General features: G+C 38.5%; 2 protein-coding genes across 4 annotated transcripts; both read left to right on the forward strand.

The window, feature by feature from the left end:
* The first annotated feature begins 162 nt into the window (after window positions 1-162).
* LOC119736662 (fibropellin-3-like) lies at window positions 163-6405 on the forward strand. Its single transcript, XM_038210678.1, has 7 exons — window positions 163-214; window positions 934-1212; window positions 2669-2782; window positions 3629-3742; window positions 4586-4696; window positions 5281-5394; window positions 6275-6405. Exons 1-7 carry the CDS (start codon window positions 163-165, stop codon window positions 6403-6405), a joined length of 915 nt encoding a protein of 304 aa, XP_038066606.1.
* Window positions 6406-7661: 1256 nt separating this feature from the next.
* On the forward strand, window positions 7662-17688 carry LOC119738449 (fibroblast growth factor receptor-like). Of its 3 annotated transcripts, none has more exons than XM_038213346.1 (19): window positions 7662-7748; window positions 8193-8342; window positions 8574-8720; window positions 8951-9054; window positions 9538-9760; window positions 9866-9977; window positions 10228-10377; window positions 10862-11048; window positions 11597-11639; window positions 11775-11938; window positions 12132-12351; window positions 13018-13128; window positions 13450-13616; window positions 13772-13885; window positions 14159-14229; window positions 14464-14504; window positions 14674-14770; window positions 16285-16390; window positions 17202-17688. In XM_038213346.1, exons 2-19 carry the CDS (start codon window positions 8270-8272, stop codon window positions 17271-17273), a joined length of 2202 nt encoding a protein of 733 aa, XP_038069274.1. In that variant the 5' UTR covers window positions 7662-7748; window positions 8193-8269; the 3' UTR covers window positions 17274-17688. The 3 variants fall into 3 exon arrangements, with proteins under 3 accessions (XP_038069274.1, XP_038069273.1, XP_038069275.1); XM_038213345.1 differs by lacking the exon at window positions 7662-7748 and adding an exon at window positions 7763-7946; XM_038213347.1 differs by lacking the exons at window positions 7662-7748; window positions 14464-14504; window positions 17202-17688 and adding an exon at window positions 7763-7946.
* Window positions 17689-18246: the final 558 nt, after the last annotated feature.

An 18246-nucleotide genomic window follows, 5' to 3' on the forward strand; every position in this document is an offset into this window, starting at 1 on the left:
TCAGCTTAAGTAAATTTCTCACATTCTGCCGACATCTACGTAAAAAGTGTATTTATGTAAAAAGTGTATTTTCGTAAAAAGTGTATTTACTATGATGTTCAGATTGTAGACTGTTAGTGTAGCATTATTTACTGTTGTGTTTTACAGATGTCGAGCAATAACATGGCGTTGCTTTCGTGTGTTCTATTGATGCTCATACCTGAAGTGTGTTGTGGTAAGAAGGGTTATCTTTTAATAGCATTACGATATGTCATTTGACAAATTATGTTCGTTGACTTCTGGTCTTCCTAAATTTACCATCCTGCAGTAATGATATTGAGAATATAAGTGTATAAATATATTTTGTAAAACAAGCTCGAACTTTATAATACCCAAAACTACATGTATGTATTTATGCCTTGTCACATAATGAAATGAGATGTGGTAAAAATAATAAAGAATGAATGAATGAATGAATGAGAATAATAAATTCTGAATGCAGTGTAAATGTTTATCTGAATACAGTGTTATATGACCTGTGCGGGATATCCTGACAAGGAGTTTACACAGTATATTACAAATGCATGCAGATCTACCTTGAATTCACTTTTTTTTGAATGTGCAAATTATTGTAATGTTTGCAATGCCATGAACTTCTTGCTTTTGTTTTTGATATTTTGTTTTCCTTAAGCAACACCATTTCGTGAGCTGTTTTCTAAATTACTTACCTGCTGATTTGTATGACCGTGGTATGCATGGCCGTCTCCACCCCCCCTCCCCCCGCACTTGATTCCCTATCCAATCAATCAATCCTCGAAATTGTTATTCTTAAAATGTGAGAAATCATAGGATAACGAGTTTCTTCCCCATTGGAAAATTTTCCGCTTGAGTATAATGTCGTTTTATGGCAGTAAAGTGTGTTTTTAAGTTTGTTTTAAATCCATTTTGTTTCAGGTCTGATATTGTCTTTCGACTCTTACCCAGCCAGTCCGATATTAGTCACGGCAGGGTCAACCCAAAATGTTACACTTCAGTGCCAAGTCAACCTACCGTCAAATGCTATCAGTTCAGTGGTCATTTCTGATCCAAGTGGTACTGAGAGAACTGCAACTACTACGACACTTCCACCATCTCCAGCTTTGTATGAAATCACTTTGAATGCTGTACAGCCATCAGACTCTGGAAATTATACTTGTTCTGCTACAGCTTCAGCCGACTTAATGACAACGGATCGTCAGGTTTATATGTTGATAATTGGTAAGAGATTTACCGGCGATTCTATTCATGGCTAGCTCTATAGTGCCAAATGGTATTCATTTTAATTCAATTCAATATAACATTTATTTATATCCATCCATGAACAATATAATTCATATAGCATGTACAATAAAGGAACACAAATATAAATTTTGTCTAGGAGAAACAAAAAAGTAAAATTGTAAATGACAAAGCAATTAATTCAAGCCATAATAAGCCTAAGCTTGTCAATGGCAGATGCTAAAAGCAGACTGTGACCACTATAAAGCAATAAATTGAACACAAAAACGTTCATTAGTAAAACAATTGTGAACGCATAATTTTTTTTGGGGGGGGCCAAAAACTGTTTGGTCCCCCCAAAAAATGGGTCAAAAAAATTACGGTTAAGGGCTCCGATTTTTTTTTGGATTTTGGATGCTCTGTGGTGCGATCTGAGGCAATTTTTTTGAGGAAAAGATGGTGGTGTACTCATTGCCTGCCTTTATTGCGATGTCACATTGCCCCCCCCCCCTGGATCCGCCCTTGGTTTACAATTAAATGCATTTAGGAATGTGTTTAGCCTAAAATGTCAAACGCTTAACTTTTTAACGTCGCGAAACTACGTGCTCAGCTTTTGGACACAGTGTTTACATATTTGTATTGAACGCGTTTAGGAAAGTGTTTAAATGCAATGGTGAGCTTTTGGACACATGTTTATTTACAGAGAATCTCATTACGCAGCAACTGATCAATCGGAATTCACAACTTTGTGTTCACAAAAGTCCAAAACGTACTTTCTTGACCGTAAAGTGTAATTGTTCAACCGAAACCATGATACAATTTAGGGTTTGGAAACGTAATTAAAAAATTGCATTAAATCTCTTTTTGTATTTATACATTGAAGTATTTATGGTGAAGCCGTGACTTTATCATGGCGGGAAAAGCCGAATATAAAGGTAAACCACGACAAGTCACAAGTTGTAGTATGTAGTGAAGTAGGTAAGGCCTATCGTAGCATATGTACATTCTACCTTTAGAAAACAGGAACCCATAACGTGGATTAGGGAATTTGTAGCATTTGTAGCATACTTATTGTAAAATACGTTAATACTGTGAATGAATTGAGTGTCAAGATATCTGAAATCCAATTTGATGCATTTTTTTCGGATGTCGAACGTTCAAATTGATGAACTCAATTCCCCCCCCCCCCCCCCGCCGGCCGTTGGGAGGGATGGGGACAATGGACAACACACCTTTATTTCGGGAAGAAGGGATGGGTTTTTTTCGGCCTTATATTCGCCGATGACTCCTTGCTGATCATTTGATGTCTGATGGTGTAAAAACAGCTCAGGCTACCACACAGCTTTTCTTTGAATTTCAAAAAAATCCAGGATGAGCACATTGCTTCAGTAGTCTAATTGATATTAAGGTTTTTTTTAATACTTTTCTCAAGATATCGATGAGTGTGCCAGCAGCCAGTGTCAGAACGGAGGGGTATGTAGAGACGCAGTCAACGGTTTCCAGTGTACTTGTGCACCAGGATACGATGGGGTCGTCTGTGAAGTAGGTTAGTATTGGTAATGAGTCGAGTAACAAGTTCTAAAATAATTCCTTAAACATGATGAGGTGTATCGGACATTTTATTGTTTGATGCATTTGATTAACCTGGGATTCATTGGAGTATTGGCTCGATACCGACGGTTACGCTGCGGGGCAAGCAAATCGCAGGTCGACCTGAGACCGTCCTATATGCCTGCAGCTTGACCATTTGTACCTAGCTGCGTTCTTCGAAATTCAGCCTCGCGGATGTGAATCAGGACGATTAACCCTCAATATAATTTATAACATAACGATCCTGAGTGACAACTGCTATCGTTACATGTTTTATCGAACATGAGACGGAGCAATCAAACTACTGGAATTCACATTCCTTAAACGAGCAGTAACTAACGAACCTTCATTCACTAAAATCTTCGAAACTTACATTGTTTTATCCCCTTCAAAGAATTTCTAGGAAGCTGCCCATTCCACAAATACTTTATTTTGTTACCGCAGTCCAGTTTGTAAGATACATAGACGCCGGGACCCCGCACCAAGTAAACAACTTTGCCCAACGATTCGCTTCATCAATATAATAGAAAGAAATTACTCTGGAACGAACAGTCTTTCCAAGCTGATAAAAATAGGCGTTTTTATTTTTGGACATTTGTTTTTGTTTTGCTTTGAATAATAATTGTCCCATGCAGTGAATGTCCCTTGATAGGAATGAAAAGCAATTAAGCCTTGCTGCATAGCTTCTTTGGAAATTCACCTTTGTGGTAAAGTTTCAAAGGAATCCAGGATGAGCACATTGCTTTAGTAGTTTAATTTATATTAAGGTTTCTATGTATCTTTTGTTTTTGCTTTTCTCAAGATATCGATGAGTGTGCCAGCTGCCCGTGTCAGAACGGAGGGGTATGTAGAGACGCAGTCAACAGTTTCCAGTGTACTTGTGCACCAGGATACGATGGGGTCGTCTGTGAAGTAGGTTAGTATTGGTAATGAGTCGAGTAACAAGTTCTAAAATAATTCCTTAAACTTGATGAGGTGTATCGGACATTTTATTGTTTGCTGCATTTGATTAACCTGGGATTCATTGGAGTATTGGCTCGATACCGACGGTTACGTTGCGGGGCAAGCAAATCGCAGGTCGACCTGAGACCGTCCTATATGCCTGCAGCTTGACCATTTGTACCTAGCTGCGTTCTTCGAAATTCAGCCTCGCGGATGTGCATGAGGACAATTCACCCTCAACATAATTTATAACTTAACGATCCTGAGTGAAAACTGCTATCGTTACATGTTTTATCGAACATGAGACGGAGCAATCAAACTACTGGAATTCACATTCCTTAAACGAGCAGTAACTAACGAACCTTCATTCACCAAAATCTTCGAAATTTACATTGTTTTATCCCCTTCAAAGAATTTCTAGGAACCTGCCCATTCCACAAATCCTTTTTTGTTACCGCAGTCCTGTTTTTAAGATACAAAGACGCGGAACCCCGCACCAAGTAAACTTTGCCCAACGATTTGCCTCATCAATATAAAAGAAAGAAATTACTCTCGAGCGAACAGTCATTCCACGCTGATAAAGATAGGCGTATTTATTTTTTGACAATTTTTTGTTTGTTTGTTTTTGCATTGGATAATAATTGTCCCATGCAGTGAATGTCCCTTTAAAGGAATGAAGGGCAATTAAGCCTTGTTGCACAGCTTCTTTGGAAATTCACTTCTGTAAAATTTTAAAGGAATCCAGGATGAGCACATTGCTTTAGTTGTCTAATTGATATTACAGTTTCTATATATATATTGTTTTACTTTTCTCAAGATATCAATGAGTGTGCTAGCAGCCCTTGTCAGAACGGATTATGTGACAATTTAGTCGACGGTTTTCGGTGTTTTTGTCGACCAGGATTTTCAGGGTTCTTCTGTGGAGTAGGTTAGTATTGGTAATGAGTCGAGTAACAAGTTCAAGAATAACTCCTTAAACTTGATGTGGTGTATCGGAAATTTCATTGGATTGAAGCATTTGATTTACCTGGGATTCATTGGAGTATTGGCTCGATGGCGACGGTTACGTTGCGGCGCAAGCAAATCGCAGGTCGACCTGAGACCGCCCTATATGCCTTCTAGCGGCGTTCTTCGCAATTCAGCCTCGCGGATGTGAGTGAGGACGATTAACCCTCAATATTTATTTTACTTATTAAAATAACATCCCGAACGACAACTGCTATTAATACATGTTTGTATCTAAAATGAGAAGGAGCAAAAAACTACTGGAATTCACATACCTTTTCTTTAAAACTAACGAACCTTTATTGACCAGAATCTTCAAACCTGACATTCTTTTATCCCTTCAAACAATTTCTAGGAAGCTGACCACTCCACAAAATACCTTATTTGAAACCGTAGTCCTGTCCAGTCCAGGCCGGCCCCACACAAAGCTAACGACTTTGCTAAACGATTTGCCTCATTAACATAATAGAAAAAAAAATAATATATTCATATTTCGTTTCCCTCAAGAGCTTAATGAGTGTGATAGCGATCCTTGCCGCAACGGAGCAACATGTCAAGACGCAGCCAACGACGTTATTTGCTTTTGTGTACTGGGATTCACAGGGAAATACTGCGAGACAGGTTTGTATCAGTCAGTGTAAGTGTTGAGCAAATTCATCTTCCAATTGATTATTTTCCTCAAGAAATCGACTTGTGTTGTATGGCAAGCGTGCGCTTGCAGTCATCTGAACGGAGGAATTTGTTTCGATGTAGTCCATCAACGGTTTCTTATACTTTTTTTGTGGACCAGGATTCCCAGGGGACTTACCGGTGTGAAATAAGTATGTAGTTTGTGACATATTTATAGCGTGTTTCCAGCGAAAACAGAATAGTAAAAAATTCTGGAGAATTAAAACAAAACTAGATTTAATAATTCACATTTGGTATTATGTTAGCAAATAATCTTTGATTTCAAAACATTAGAGCGGCCTGATATTTTATCGTTAGCAAGGACTTCTTCAGAGGCATTTAAAAAAAAAACTTTGATGAGGTTCACATTGCTTTTCATTGCATCTAGTCTTCTTGATAAAATAAGTCAACATTCATTTACCAGAATCTGCATACCTAACATTGTATCATCACCTCGTGAAGAAAAACAAAAGTTGTTGGCAGCTGTCCACTTCCACAAAATACCTACTTTTGAAAGTGAAACCTTTTACATTGATATTTGGGGCGCTGTCATCAAGAACACGTATGACTTACAATTGGTATCAATAAACAACCTATTTTGGCACATATACCCTAACAAAAATGTGCGGTATAATTTTCAATGTGCCGTGTTTCTTGGGAGGGGTGAAAGGGTTAACCATTAGGCACTCTTGAAGTGCTTCAGTTATCATTGTTGTTGTGTAGTTGATGTCTTTATATATGTTGTGTCATGCAAGGAAAAAAAAATCTTGAACGAATTGCTTCATCACTGTAATACAAGGAATATTCATATTTTTTTTCGTTTACCTTCAAGACATCAATGAGTGTGAGAGCGATCTCTGCAACAACGGAAGCACCTGTCTAGATTTGATCAACGGTTTCCAGTGTCTATGTCTACCAGGATTCGATGGACACTTTTGTGAAAGAGGTTGGTATGGTGAATGAATGGAACCTCACAACCAAATTGGACTTCATTTTGTTTCTAATGCTATCACGCTAAGATAATATCACTATTCAACAAACTAAAAATCCAATTTCATCAAAGGAGTGGAAAAGTGTTTTTTATTCACTTTTTTTGCTACTAATTTTTCATCATACGTAAACAGCCGTGGGGAGCGTCATGCTTTCTTTTGCGTCCGTTACTCGTCAGAAAATCTGTTCACATCACGTATGAGACACGACTGGTCACAGCAGACGACTTTTTATGTCCACCAATTATTAAAATATATGGTAATACACTGCTGCACAATACTATAGGATATTTTCTTGAAAAAAATCAAGAAGTTTGAGATGTTTTTGCTGCCCGAAATATTTATGGGTTAAAACAAATCACCTTTTGTCCAATAAACCATTGTTTTATGGAAAATCTTTGCATAAACAGGTCTACGGGAAATGATATGCCAAAGAGTTCCATTTGAATGTAAATTGAAGGTGTCTACGCCAATAGGCCTTAAACTTTTTTCTTTGTGATCCAAGTGTTTCGAGATGTTTTGTTTCATATTCACTGTAAGCATCGCAAGGAGCCCAGTAATTCCTGAATTTTCGTAACCAAATCCAACACATCATTTTCAGGCGCTCAACTTCAATAATCTTTTTTTTTCGCTTTACTTTCAAAACGGTCCATGCGTGCACTGCCCAACCGTTCCATCTGTGTATGATCAAAATGAAGTTTAAACATCCCCGGTCCTTTTTGCAAATAATCGTATGTCGTCTGTGGACTTATTGCGCAGAGTTTCGGTGGAAAATTTTCCACTCATGCATCCGTATAGTGCACTGTATAAAATTATGATTTGAAACAGTCGTCTGCTGCACTCCATGTGGTCATGACTTTTAATCATTAGCTTATATAAACAAGTAAATCGCAGCAAGTCATCAGACGAATTGGTCGAGGACAAAATGTCCAAAATTTTAATCAAAAAAAAATGTTTGAAAAAACACCCTTCTACTCCATAGAAACAATTAGATTTTTTTACATGATGTTTGTGCATTTATTTAAAGTCGTTTGACGCTTGAATGGTTTCTATTGCAATTTTGTTCTAGGTCTTAACTTAAATTGACCGGACTATTATGCTTTCTGGTTATTTCAGTCACACATGCACGTGAAATAAGCCTTCCAATACCTTTCGCCGCATAAATGAAAATTAGCTTTTAATGTTTTTTGTCGTCATTATATTGATGAGCTCACTGTTCTGTTTATTTTTCCACAGGGAGGCCCGTGATTGCCAATATTTCGGTGTCCACTCTGAGTTTTGACCAACTTAGTGTTTCCTGGGACATTGAATTCGCTGGTATAAACCAAACGTCTCTAAGTTGCCAGGTGGATTACCGTAGTACGAATGATGCATTTGTGCCGTCCCCAGGCAGTCCAGTCGTTGATGTGACTCACATTGTCATGGGTCTGCAACCATACACGCAGTATGAAGTACGAGTTCAATGTGGACTCAGCAACATCTTGAATGGCGGACCTGAACGCACTTTAAAGACAAGTAAACACTTTTAAAACAAGTATTTATTTATTCTTGCAACACGAAACTCGCTGATCGTCATTGTAAAAAGAAGTTGGGCAGAACCTCCGACTTAAAATGTAGCCAAGCTGGGTTGTATGTTTTGTTTATGAATTCGTCCACTTTAATGACACCGTAAAAAAAGTAATTATCTGATCTATATACATTTTTCCCCGTACGTTTTACTTATCAAGTAACAGTTGTTTAAAAAAAACCCTTCATATACAGATCCATCTCAGCCTCGGAATCTCGCTTATGACAATGTCCAACCAGAGAGTTTTCTTGTCCTCTGGGACGAGCCGGCCATGAAAAATGGACCAATAGACTTCTACACAGTCAGTGTGTCTAGAACCTCAGATGGTTCTGGCTTTACATCGAGTAAGTTTCAGACTTTCGTGTCTTTCTTATTTAGAAGAATATAAAGTTTTACTTAGGTTTTGTGATAAGCTGCATTGCCAAAATGATCACGACAATGAAAATATTAGATCGCATGCTCAAAATATACACATAAATCAACTAATTCGTGGAATTTCTTACAAAAGTAAGACATAATCTTCAGTTTAATGATTAAAACCTTCAGAATTGAAAATCATTGCATTTTCTTAACAGAACGTCTATTACAGGGACTATCTACACCATTTGTAGATCTGACAGCATACACCAATTACACTGTGGAGGTGACTGCATTTAACACGGAAGGTGGACAGGAGCTGCCAAGCCCACCAGCTCAGGAGATAGTCAGAACCACTGAAGATGGTGAGTGGTAACTGACACTTCTTCCAGAAGAGGCATGAATTAATGAAATGAACAAGTCCATCCAAATTTTAATCTAGGTAGGTGGACTCCTTATAGGTCTATACGCATCCAGTTTGCAAAACTGTTGAATATGCCATTTCTGTCTTATTATTTCCTTTGACAACTTCAAGTTTTTGCATATAGTGCGTATAACCATTACTCTCATCAACTGATTGTTCCTTCACTTTCAGCTCCATCACGTCCCTTGAATGTCAAATGCCGACAGCAAGAAGACTCCTGCCTTGTAGGCTGGGACCGACCTGAACAAGCAAACGGGATCATTCGAAGTTTCAAGGTACAACGGTTTAAACCTTAAACACCATGGACTGAAATTTGCAACCTGAGGCTCAATACGCGAAGTGAGGCCATTTTTTTGTTTGTGTTTTATTAACTGGCACATGATTGCTTTCCAGATAAAACTAATGTTTCGTTCTGATGACGAGGTTTTTCGTTTTAAATTGAAAGTGTCTTTGTGCATTCAATCCAACCAAGATATCAAGCAAATTAATCGTTTTGCCTTGAATATTGCCCTACTACGTGGATTTTATCTACTTGGATCGTTTCAAAAATAATATTATGCATGACAGAGTAGGCCTTTTGATCTGACTTTTAAGTGTCTTTAATTATTGACATGATGGACTTTAAATATATGGAATGTCCTGCACGGGTCTTTATCTCGTCACTTCTCTTTATAATACGATTACCGTGCACCCCTCCCCTCAATGTTCAAATGATGGAGGGATGCTACTCGCAGTAAGAAGGTAAATTTTCTCGCTAGGTATACTACACGGCATATCCAAGGCCCGGGACGGGATTGAGTGTAGAAGCCGATATTCTGAATTCTGGTGCGACGGTTGTTGATGGCAGCCAAGAATGGTATTCATTCAGCAAGAGTGACTTGGCCAGTTTCTCAGACTTTCGCTTCCAAGTCAGCGCCACGACAACCACAGAGGGCGCTAACAGCACGGAAGCAGTCGGCAGCTGCACCACAAACGCTGCAGGTAAGTCTTTACAGATACACGAAATCTCCTTTGCCCAGAAACAAACCACTGCTCCTGTAGGTCACAAGATCAATTCAATATTTTCTTCGTGTTTCAATTTTGAAGTTCCCGACAAACCTGAGAAGCCCGTCGAGCCAAACGACAAAGGAAATCCTGTAACTGAGAGCACCTTTATAATGAGACTGGCACCAGTCAGTCAACGCAACGGACCAATCAGGTAGAACAAACTATTAAGAAAAAACATATTTATTTTTATATCAAGAATTTAAATCTTCATCGATGAATTATATTTGTGAGATGCACTACTGATTAAATGAATGGTAAATATAGGCCTACATAATACATATGTATACAATCCCACGCACGGCGCAAGGTTAATTGCCATAGGTATATATTACGAAGGCCTTATGAAGAACTTTAATACTACAAAGATTCGGGTTTCAAGATTGTCATTTTTTCTCATCTAGCTGCTTTGAAGTAACAGTGGTACGGCTGAGTGATTATGACGTCATCAGTGACGTAGACCCAGATGTTCTGTATCACCCGGACATGCTTGGTAGCTTCCAGGATGCACACGATACAGTGGGAACGCCTTACGTTGCTCTGGTGTTAGCAGGGTAATTATTTGTTCTGCCTTATTTCTAGCCTCTCAACGGTCCTTGTGCACATGCGTTCTACTTAAAAATAGGGCAAACGGCTATAGGGAGGTATTTTTTTGGGTAAGTTTGCAAACGTGTACACAAATTATTGTATGTGTACTGCCAATTACTCGAGCCAGTTGGGTCAAGATCTATGCCGCAATGAAAACAAAAGTAACTTTTTTTTATCAGTGTAGGACCTCTCATAATTTGTTAGTTACCAATCAGAATTGGCACATGTGTGTTTCAATTGATTATTTCATGAGTTGCGTCTTAGTCCTTGGGTCGAAGGAGCTGTTTTAAGCTAATTCTCTGTAAAAAGGCTTCAGTTAATAAAGATATGTTGGAAGTAAAGTTCCAGGACAAATTTCGCAAACGGTTGTTTACGCTGCTTTCTTCAATGATTTTTGCAAAATCGCACTGACAAAGTTATAGACCTTTCCCATTAATTTTTCCTCATAAGGCATGAACTGAGTAAAGCAAGAGACATAACAATAGGAAGCAGTGGAACCAGTGAGTGTGGTAGCAATGACTCAGGACGTAGACGGAGACAAACAACACGACGCCACGAGGGGGAAAATGGTCCCCTGACACCGAGTACCAAGTACACAGCGTTCATACGAGCATACGCTGTGCTGGAAGATGGAACGGTAAAGACAAACACCCTTGTTTTTTCTGTAAAATATTGCTTTTCGATTCCTGTTTAACACCTGCCACTTGATATCGCTTGTTATATGTACTTACTTATTTAAAAAAAAAAAAAACCTGACAATTCACTCTTTTTGAGTGAAGATTTTGTCCCACTGCTGCAAGTAGGGACTACATGGTCAATAAAATAACTAAAGTTTTCACCCGACTTTTAACTGGATTGATTGTTTTTCAGAGTATAAATGTAAAATGAGAGTGATTAGCAAGTCTAATTCATCTGATTTTACTCTTTGAAACTTAGAGAATAAGATAAGAGAATGAACATGATATAATTTGTGCTTGTTAACTTGTTAAGTTTCAACAGACGTGCAGAAAATAGTATCACGTATTTCACATATTATCACTTTGAGAAGTATTTAACAGGTTATGTCGTCTCCAACATTCATGTTCAATACAAAATTAAGCATTCTCTGTCCCTTTTCGTTTCTTTGAATGTTTAGGTGAATATATTTTGGATGCACCTTGAATAATTTTTGTTTTTAAATTTTAGGAAGAGTACGTGACGAGTGACTTGTTACAACCAGTCTACACCGGTAAGAACTCGTCAACGTTGAAACTAGAGAAGATCATTAGAATTTGACATATTTTATTAATTTCAGTACTACTGAATTTTTTTAAAGAACGGATAACGCCTTCATCAGTACATAATGGACATTTTATTTCATCAGTTAATGCACAGGCCGACAATCCTGCAGTGATTGCTGTGGTTTGTGTGTTAGTCACGTTGATCATCATCGCACTGGTTGCATGCGGAGTAGGTTTAATATGGAGGAAGAAAGGAAGGGCTCGCAACAACAACCGGCCGGAACTTGAAAGAACAGCCATTAAAATGGTTAGTGAACAATTTTTGTACATTGATAAACTCGGATTATTGGTCAAGTTCATGTTATTAGTGCGTCAGTTTTTACCATTCATCGTTTCGTCAGCATTCTTAATTATTTCTTATCTTTGCACAGACATGGTATTTTTGTCACATCGCTGCCTGAGACCTTTAGTGTTGACCACTCTTTCTCCTGCATGCACAGGATAATGTTGAATATGAAGTCAATCTTCGAGAGGGTGGCATGGCATATACAGTCTACGAGGATGTTGGCCTGCCATCGTGGGCCCTGAGATGGGAGATTCTCTGGAAGAACCTGGTGGTGGATGACAAAGTCCTCGGTCAAGGGAACTTTGGTGAAGTGAGATCGGGAACTGTGAATATTGGCGGCAAAAGGACCAAGACTGCCATTAAAATACTGAAAGGTAAAAGACAAAAGGAAATTGTGATTGCATACTCAATCATAAAGTATTAGTTTTGTGTGTGAAATGCGGGATCAAACCAGACCAGATATGACACAAATTGGCCTACAAAGTAAATGGCAAAATGCACTTTACGCGAGAGAAGATTCCACAATTTTTTTCGACAAGAAAATTTCTTACCACCATGTTTTTCTTTTGCACATGCAGGGTAAGCAAAAGTGTTCTTCAAAGACAGGTATAATTGATATACATGTAGAAAGAATAACAGCAATCACAAGTTGGAGTGTCATGGCCTAGCGGTTAAGAGCACCGGACTCATGCTCTGGTGTTTCAGAGGCAACGGTGACGTGGGTTCGAGCCCGCCGGCGGACACTTGTGCCCTTAAGCAAGGCACCTAACCATTATTGCTTCGTCCTTCTGATGGGACGCAAAGCCGTATGTCCCGTGTGTTGTATAAGACCTAACGCACGTAAAAGAACCCAGTAACACTTATCGCTAAGAAAAGGGGTTCGCCCCGGTGTTTCTGGCAGAAATGATGTGTATACATCATGTGCGAGTATACTCCAGCGGAGGTTTCTGCACAGTATAGAAAGACGATGAAGTGGAATATGACAATATGCGTTTAGTTTTGGCACATTTTTAAAAGTTGCTCTCGTATTTTGCTTACAGGTCAAGCATCAGAAACTGACCGGAAAGATTTCTTGGAGGAATTTCGTACAATGACCAACATCGGATATCATCCTAATGTCGTGTCGTTGCTGGGGGCTTGCCAGAATGGAGGTATTGGTGAAGATAATAATCTTTCGAGTATTAGGGGAACAAATGACCTGAATGTTCTGTCAACACTTTTGCAATCCAAAAAGCTTCCGGATGGATGTTTGAAGTGAATTTTGAGTTACCTAGCCACAGACTGTTTTTTAAACAGTTTTTGTAAAGGAATTTTGCCATTCATTTCATAACACAAAGGTGGGGTTTATAATTTTCGCAATGACTGTCTCTCGATTAATAATTTGCAAAAGTTGACACTGATTTATTGAAGTCAAATAAAAAGAAAGAAAAAAGTGTAGCAAAATAAAAAAAAAATCGTGTCTTCTCTTACAGATGTTCTGTACGTCGCACTGGAGTTTCTACCAAACGGCGATCTGCGCAGCTATCTGCGCACGGCTCGTTCACAATCGGAGTCGGACGAGGGCGCCCTGTCCTCCAACCAGCTGATCAAGTTTGCTCTGGATGTTGCCAAGGGAATGAAGCACCTATCAATGTCCGGGGTACGTCACAGAAAGGGCCATAGGTTGATCAACTTAAAGAGCTGAACAACAATTAACCACTGTCCGTAACCTTTTGTTTACCTAGCTACTGAAAAATGAGAGTAAGCCAAAACGTTTGATAATGTTTCCTTTTGTTTTCTTGCGTTCCGTGACAGGTTATTCATCGTGATTTGGCGGCCAGAAACATCTTACTCGGTGAGCGATTGGTCGCCAAAGTCTCTGATTTTGGGCTTTCAAGAGGAGAGGACATTTATGTCCAGACATCCATGGTAGGTCTTTTATCAATATTTGTTCATTTTAAGTTTTGCGATATTTGGAATTTTAAAATGAAAGCAATGATATGGAGCACAATTTCTCATTCATGAATCATTCAGCTCGGGCTCTTTTTCCGACTTAATCTGAACATTTGAATGACCACATAGACACAACAGAATATCAAACTATGTTCTTTATGAATTTGTCGGATTAAAGGCTCTTTTCGTTCAAGCCCTGATAAAACGTTACTACTTTTTTTTTTTTTACTTTTTAATTTTTTTCTCCAGCGCCGTGTGCCTACCCGTTGGTTAGCCATCGAATCGTTGTTGGATTGCACCTACACAACTCAAAGTGACATGTAAGTATGGCATAATGAGCATATAAATACCCCCATCGAGATCAGAGTTAACCTTCAGTCACCCAAGGAACTACATGAACAGCAGCCCCGAGCCTTATTTCAGATTTCTTACAAGTATTCATCGAAGCTTAAATATGATTTTTGGCCAGGTTCATGTTGGATTATTCAAGTATTTCTCAATTATATGTTGTCCTTGTCATGGCCCATTTAATTGTTTCTCTTTTGTGGTATTAGGTGGTCCTTTGGCATTCTCATTTGGGAAATAGCTTCAATTGGTAAGATTTTTAACGATTTTTTTAACAATTAGTTCAGGATATTAACAAATTAATTAATGTCTCACATTCCAAGTCATGAATGCTAAAGGGACACGGGGGCGTGTTAGTAAATTGTTTCCAATTGTTGAGATCGTTTTCTAAATTGGATTGCTCGATTTGTTTTGCGCAGGAGGCACACCATACGCAACCATTGCCACCAAGGCCCTGGCAGGTCGGCTGATGGAAGGATACCGCATGACTAAACCAGCCAACTGCGATGAACAAATGTAAGCACATCACAATGCATGTCAATCGCATTCCAAACCTATATATAAATTGCGTGCACAACGTTGACATATTGGAGTACAAACAAAACTAGCTTATCCTTTATTATTTCAAGTTCATCAATGTATGCTAAGATTTATACAAACACTGTGTTGAATTTGGTCACAGTTTTTCTTCAACATCTGAATAAAGTAACATCTCATATAATGATGCAAAAATGAAATAGTTACATATATGCCTCATTTACTTGTAAAAATGTGACTTTTCCATCAAAAAGATGTATATAACCAGGACCGATAAAGATCCGAATGACCTTTACTCGCACTCATTTTTTAAATAAAGGGCGCCCTCTCTGACATGCACGTAGTCTGGTTCCCAGACCAAAAGATTCTGACTATTGCTGATGAATCTTAGGTCCGGTAGCTTCCGGTAATACAATGTATTACAATTTATGTCACGTAACAAAAACGGGAGGAATTCCTCCTTTTTCCGAAAATTTCCGAAATTTGCCGAAGTCGTTTCGTTGACAATTGGATAGCGCCCGAGTATTTCCGAGTATATAATTTAGGTTTAATTAACTGCTAATTGCTTATTAATTTTATTTTTAATGAGTTGATAATTAATATTCAATGTTTTCATTTAGAAAACTTGAAATTCAACGACGATTTTGTGCATCAAATATACTCGGATCGTACGGGCGAACTTTTTGCTGCGTCATGTACAATTTTGAATTTGACGACCGTTACCGAGATTTTCCAGAACTCGGTCTTCATTCGGCTCCGCCTGCTCACAGTGCTATTTGGTTCCGTAATTTTGAAGATTCCAGATCAACATTACTCAATGTTATTTTACAAAAACATAAAACTGTATTATCATAACTGTATGATATTACGAAGCAAGTGATTTATTTAAAGATTTGATCAGAACATTAAAAGCTACAAGTGATAAAGCGAAATCGGAAACGAAGCCGCGCTTTGAAAAAGGGCCATTAATGTCGTCATGTTTATTTTTAGCCACGGAGGCTGCCTGACCTACAATTTAAGACGTGAGCGTCGGGAATAATTGTCAGGTCTGGGAACCAGACTAACATGCACGGAGCATATGTAAACTGTTAACAATACTTCAGTGTTGTCGAGGTTATCACATGTCAATCACATGTCATGTGATGTGACAAGTTAATCACAAGTCAATTCACAACTCTGGTTTCAAATAACAGGGGACAAACAATAATGACATAGGAAAACCTTTGTCACTGTCTACTTAAAATAGCTTGCGACTAACCCTATTTATTTGCCTGGATGACCTGGACATGCACTTGTGGCAGACTTGAAAAAACTTGACAAGAATATTGATGGACTGAGCTCCAACGTTGAAAATGATTGCATCCACCATTCTTAAATATTGGTCAAGATTACCACGTCACCTTAACCGATTTAATTTGTCAGTGATATTAATGCTCAGTCCATTATAACTTCACAAATCTTGCCGTGGTTTTGTTTGATATCTTTATATTTAGCTACTCCTTGATGCTTCGTTGCTGGGAGGAGGACCCTAGCAACAGACCCTCATTCAGTGATCTGATCCGCATCCTCAGCAAGATGGATGACAATAAGACTGAACAGGTGGGTCATGTTTGAACCAGTATTCATTTGTGCTGGTCCCAGAGGGACAGTCTCTTGGTATCTGACTGACTTTCACTTCACTTGTGGATTATACTTGATTAAGTCTCTCCTTGTACTTTCAGACACACTTTAGTATTAAATTATAAAGTTTGCGGGTAACACCATGTGGAGAGATATCTCTTCTTGGAAGAAGTCTGGTTCTGAAAGCAACTGGTTGGTTGAGTGTAGAACTGGACGTGTTGGACGGTGTGCTCTGTCTGTCCTCAAAAGGTTGAGTGATGAGATGTGGAAGATGCTGGAGGTTTTATGGCTGTGCGTGTGCAGTGGGGTGTGACTGGATGCATGTGCGCTGGGGTGTGTCGGACTTCAAAATTGTTGTCAAATCCATCACAAGTCAATCACAAGTCTTGTCACAAGTCACTCCTTGTAGCATAATCACTGAACGACCCACTGACTTTCACCTATGAATTCGACTTGCTTGGCCGAATAGGTTTGAAATAGGATTACCCCTTAACGCCACTGAATAGGCTAAATCCGGCCACTTTGTGTACGTCACACGCATGAAAAGACTTCTAGTGTAAAGCCATAATGAATCGATTGAATATACTTTTTCTGCGCTCTGGGGCCAACTTTATCAGGCTTGCTTTGTCTTGCTTTCTTAAGCTCAATTCTTAGCTTGGAGAAATAAATACATTTCTCGCATTAGTAATTATCTGATGAATCATTGATAGGATTGAAGAATGTTCTCCTGCAGTTCCCTAATTCTACTTACATTGAAGATTAAAGTCTGATATTTCTTCTCATGTTGCAGACGTACATGGCGATCGATCGCGACCACTATGAGAACTTCAGCGTGATCCGCCCAGAGCTGGATGACAACTAGACGGACATACCAAACCCAAATCTTCCCTAACGACCGAGGAAAAGAGTATTAGCTTTAAAGTAGAGTGGTTCAGCTGTATGTTCTTACACAGAAAGTGATTGATATCACGGTATTTTAAGTCGATCATTGTGTGAAGTGGGTTTCTGTTATAAATTTGCTAAATCACTCAGTGTTTGGTTATGTTGTATACCTATCGGTATAATGAAGTTTTTCTGTGTAAAATGTCAATTTTACTTTGCGAATAAAGATGTCATTATAATGGTAGATGATGAAATACTTTGGGGGAAAATGGAATTTTGCGTTTTAAAGCTCTCTGAAAAGCCTGATGCAAATTTTAGCATGAATGATAAAGTTATTAGGCCAAATAAAACAATCCTGTTTAGCGTCCCCGCCTGCATCCTTTTTGGAGACCCCCTCCTTTTTTTCCCCTTTCTTTTCAACCCACAAAATGATACATTTTAAACAGTGACATCATTTTGGCCTCTTTGTCTGTTGTATCCAGCCCATATAAAGCTGGTATGCCATTTCCTGAGTCCAAGTGGCGGCCATTTCAAGAAAAAGCTGGCAGCCATCTTGAAAAAATAGATGGGTCGGGCGGCCTTTTTGGAAGAAGAAAAAAAAAGGGCCTTCTTCCTTTTTTTCAAATTGGCCTAATTGTTAACAAATTTGTGCCAATGAATACTTGGGCACAAGCAGCGATTATGAAATATGTCTAACAAAACGCAGCAGTGTAAATAACTTATTTTTTGTAGGAATTAGTTTCGTAGATGTTTTATGTATTGGCACAATACAATTGGAATGTAGAATTTGTATGAATTATAGGCACAGAAACTAATTATGGTTCAATTTTATTGTTTTATTAAATACACAGATACTCATTCGATAGGATTTTTTTTTTACAGCCATCAAGAATTGTTTTGATACTATGTGTACATTATGCTTTTGCTTTGTATAAACTGATGACTATGAGGAA

This window comes from Patiria miniata, unplaced genomic scaffold (genome assembly GCF_015706575.1).
Source record: "Patiria miniata isolate m_02_andy unplaced genomic scaffold, ASM1570657v1 HiC_scaffold_3, whole genome shotgun sequence".
Taxonomy (NCBI): domain Eukaryota; kingdom Metazoa; phylum Echinodermata; class Asteroidea; order Valvatida; family Asterinidae; genus Patiria; species Patiria miniata.

Excerpts from the sequence above, each read along its gene's own strand:
- LOC119736662 (XM_038210678.1), top strand. The coding sequence starts at position 163 with ATGGCGTTGCTTTCGTGTGTTCTATTGATGCTCATACCTGAAGTGTGT. Across the intron at positions 215-933 it reads CATACCTGAAGTGTGTTGTG|GTCTGATATTGTCTTTCGAC; the intron begins GTAAGAAGGGTT and ends ATTTTGTTTCAG. Across the intron at positions 1,213-2,668 it reads CGACTTAATGACAACGGATC|ATATCGATGAGTGTGCCAGC; the intron begins GTCAGGTTTATA and ends ACTTTTCTCAAG.
- LOC119738449 (XM_038213345.1), top strand. The coding sequence starts at position 7,853 with ATGGGTCTGCAACCATACACGCAGTATGAAGTACGAGTTCAATGTGGA. Across the intron at positions 11,939-12,131 it reads AAAGAACAGCCATTAAAATG|GATAATGTTGAATATGAAGT; the intron begins GTTAGTGAACAA and ends CTGCATGCACAG. Across the intron at positions 13,617-13,771 it reads AGCACCTATCAATGTCCGGG|GTTATTCATCGTGATTTGGC; the intron begins GTACGTCACAGA and ends GTTCCGTGACAG.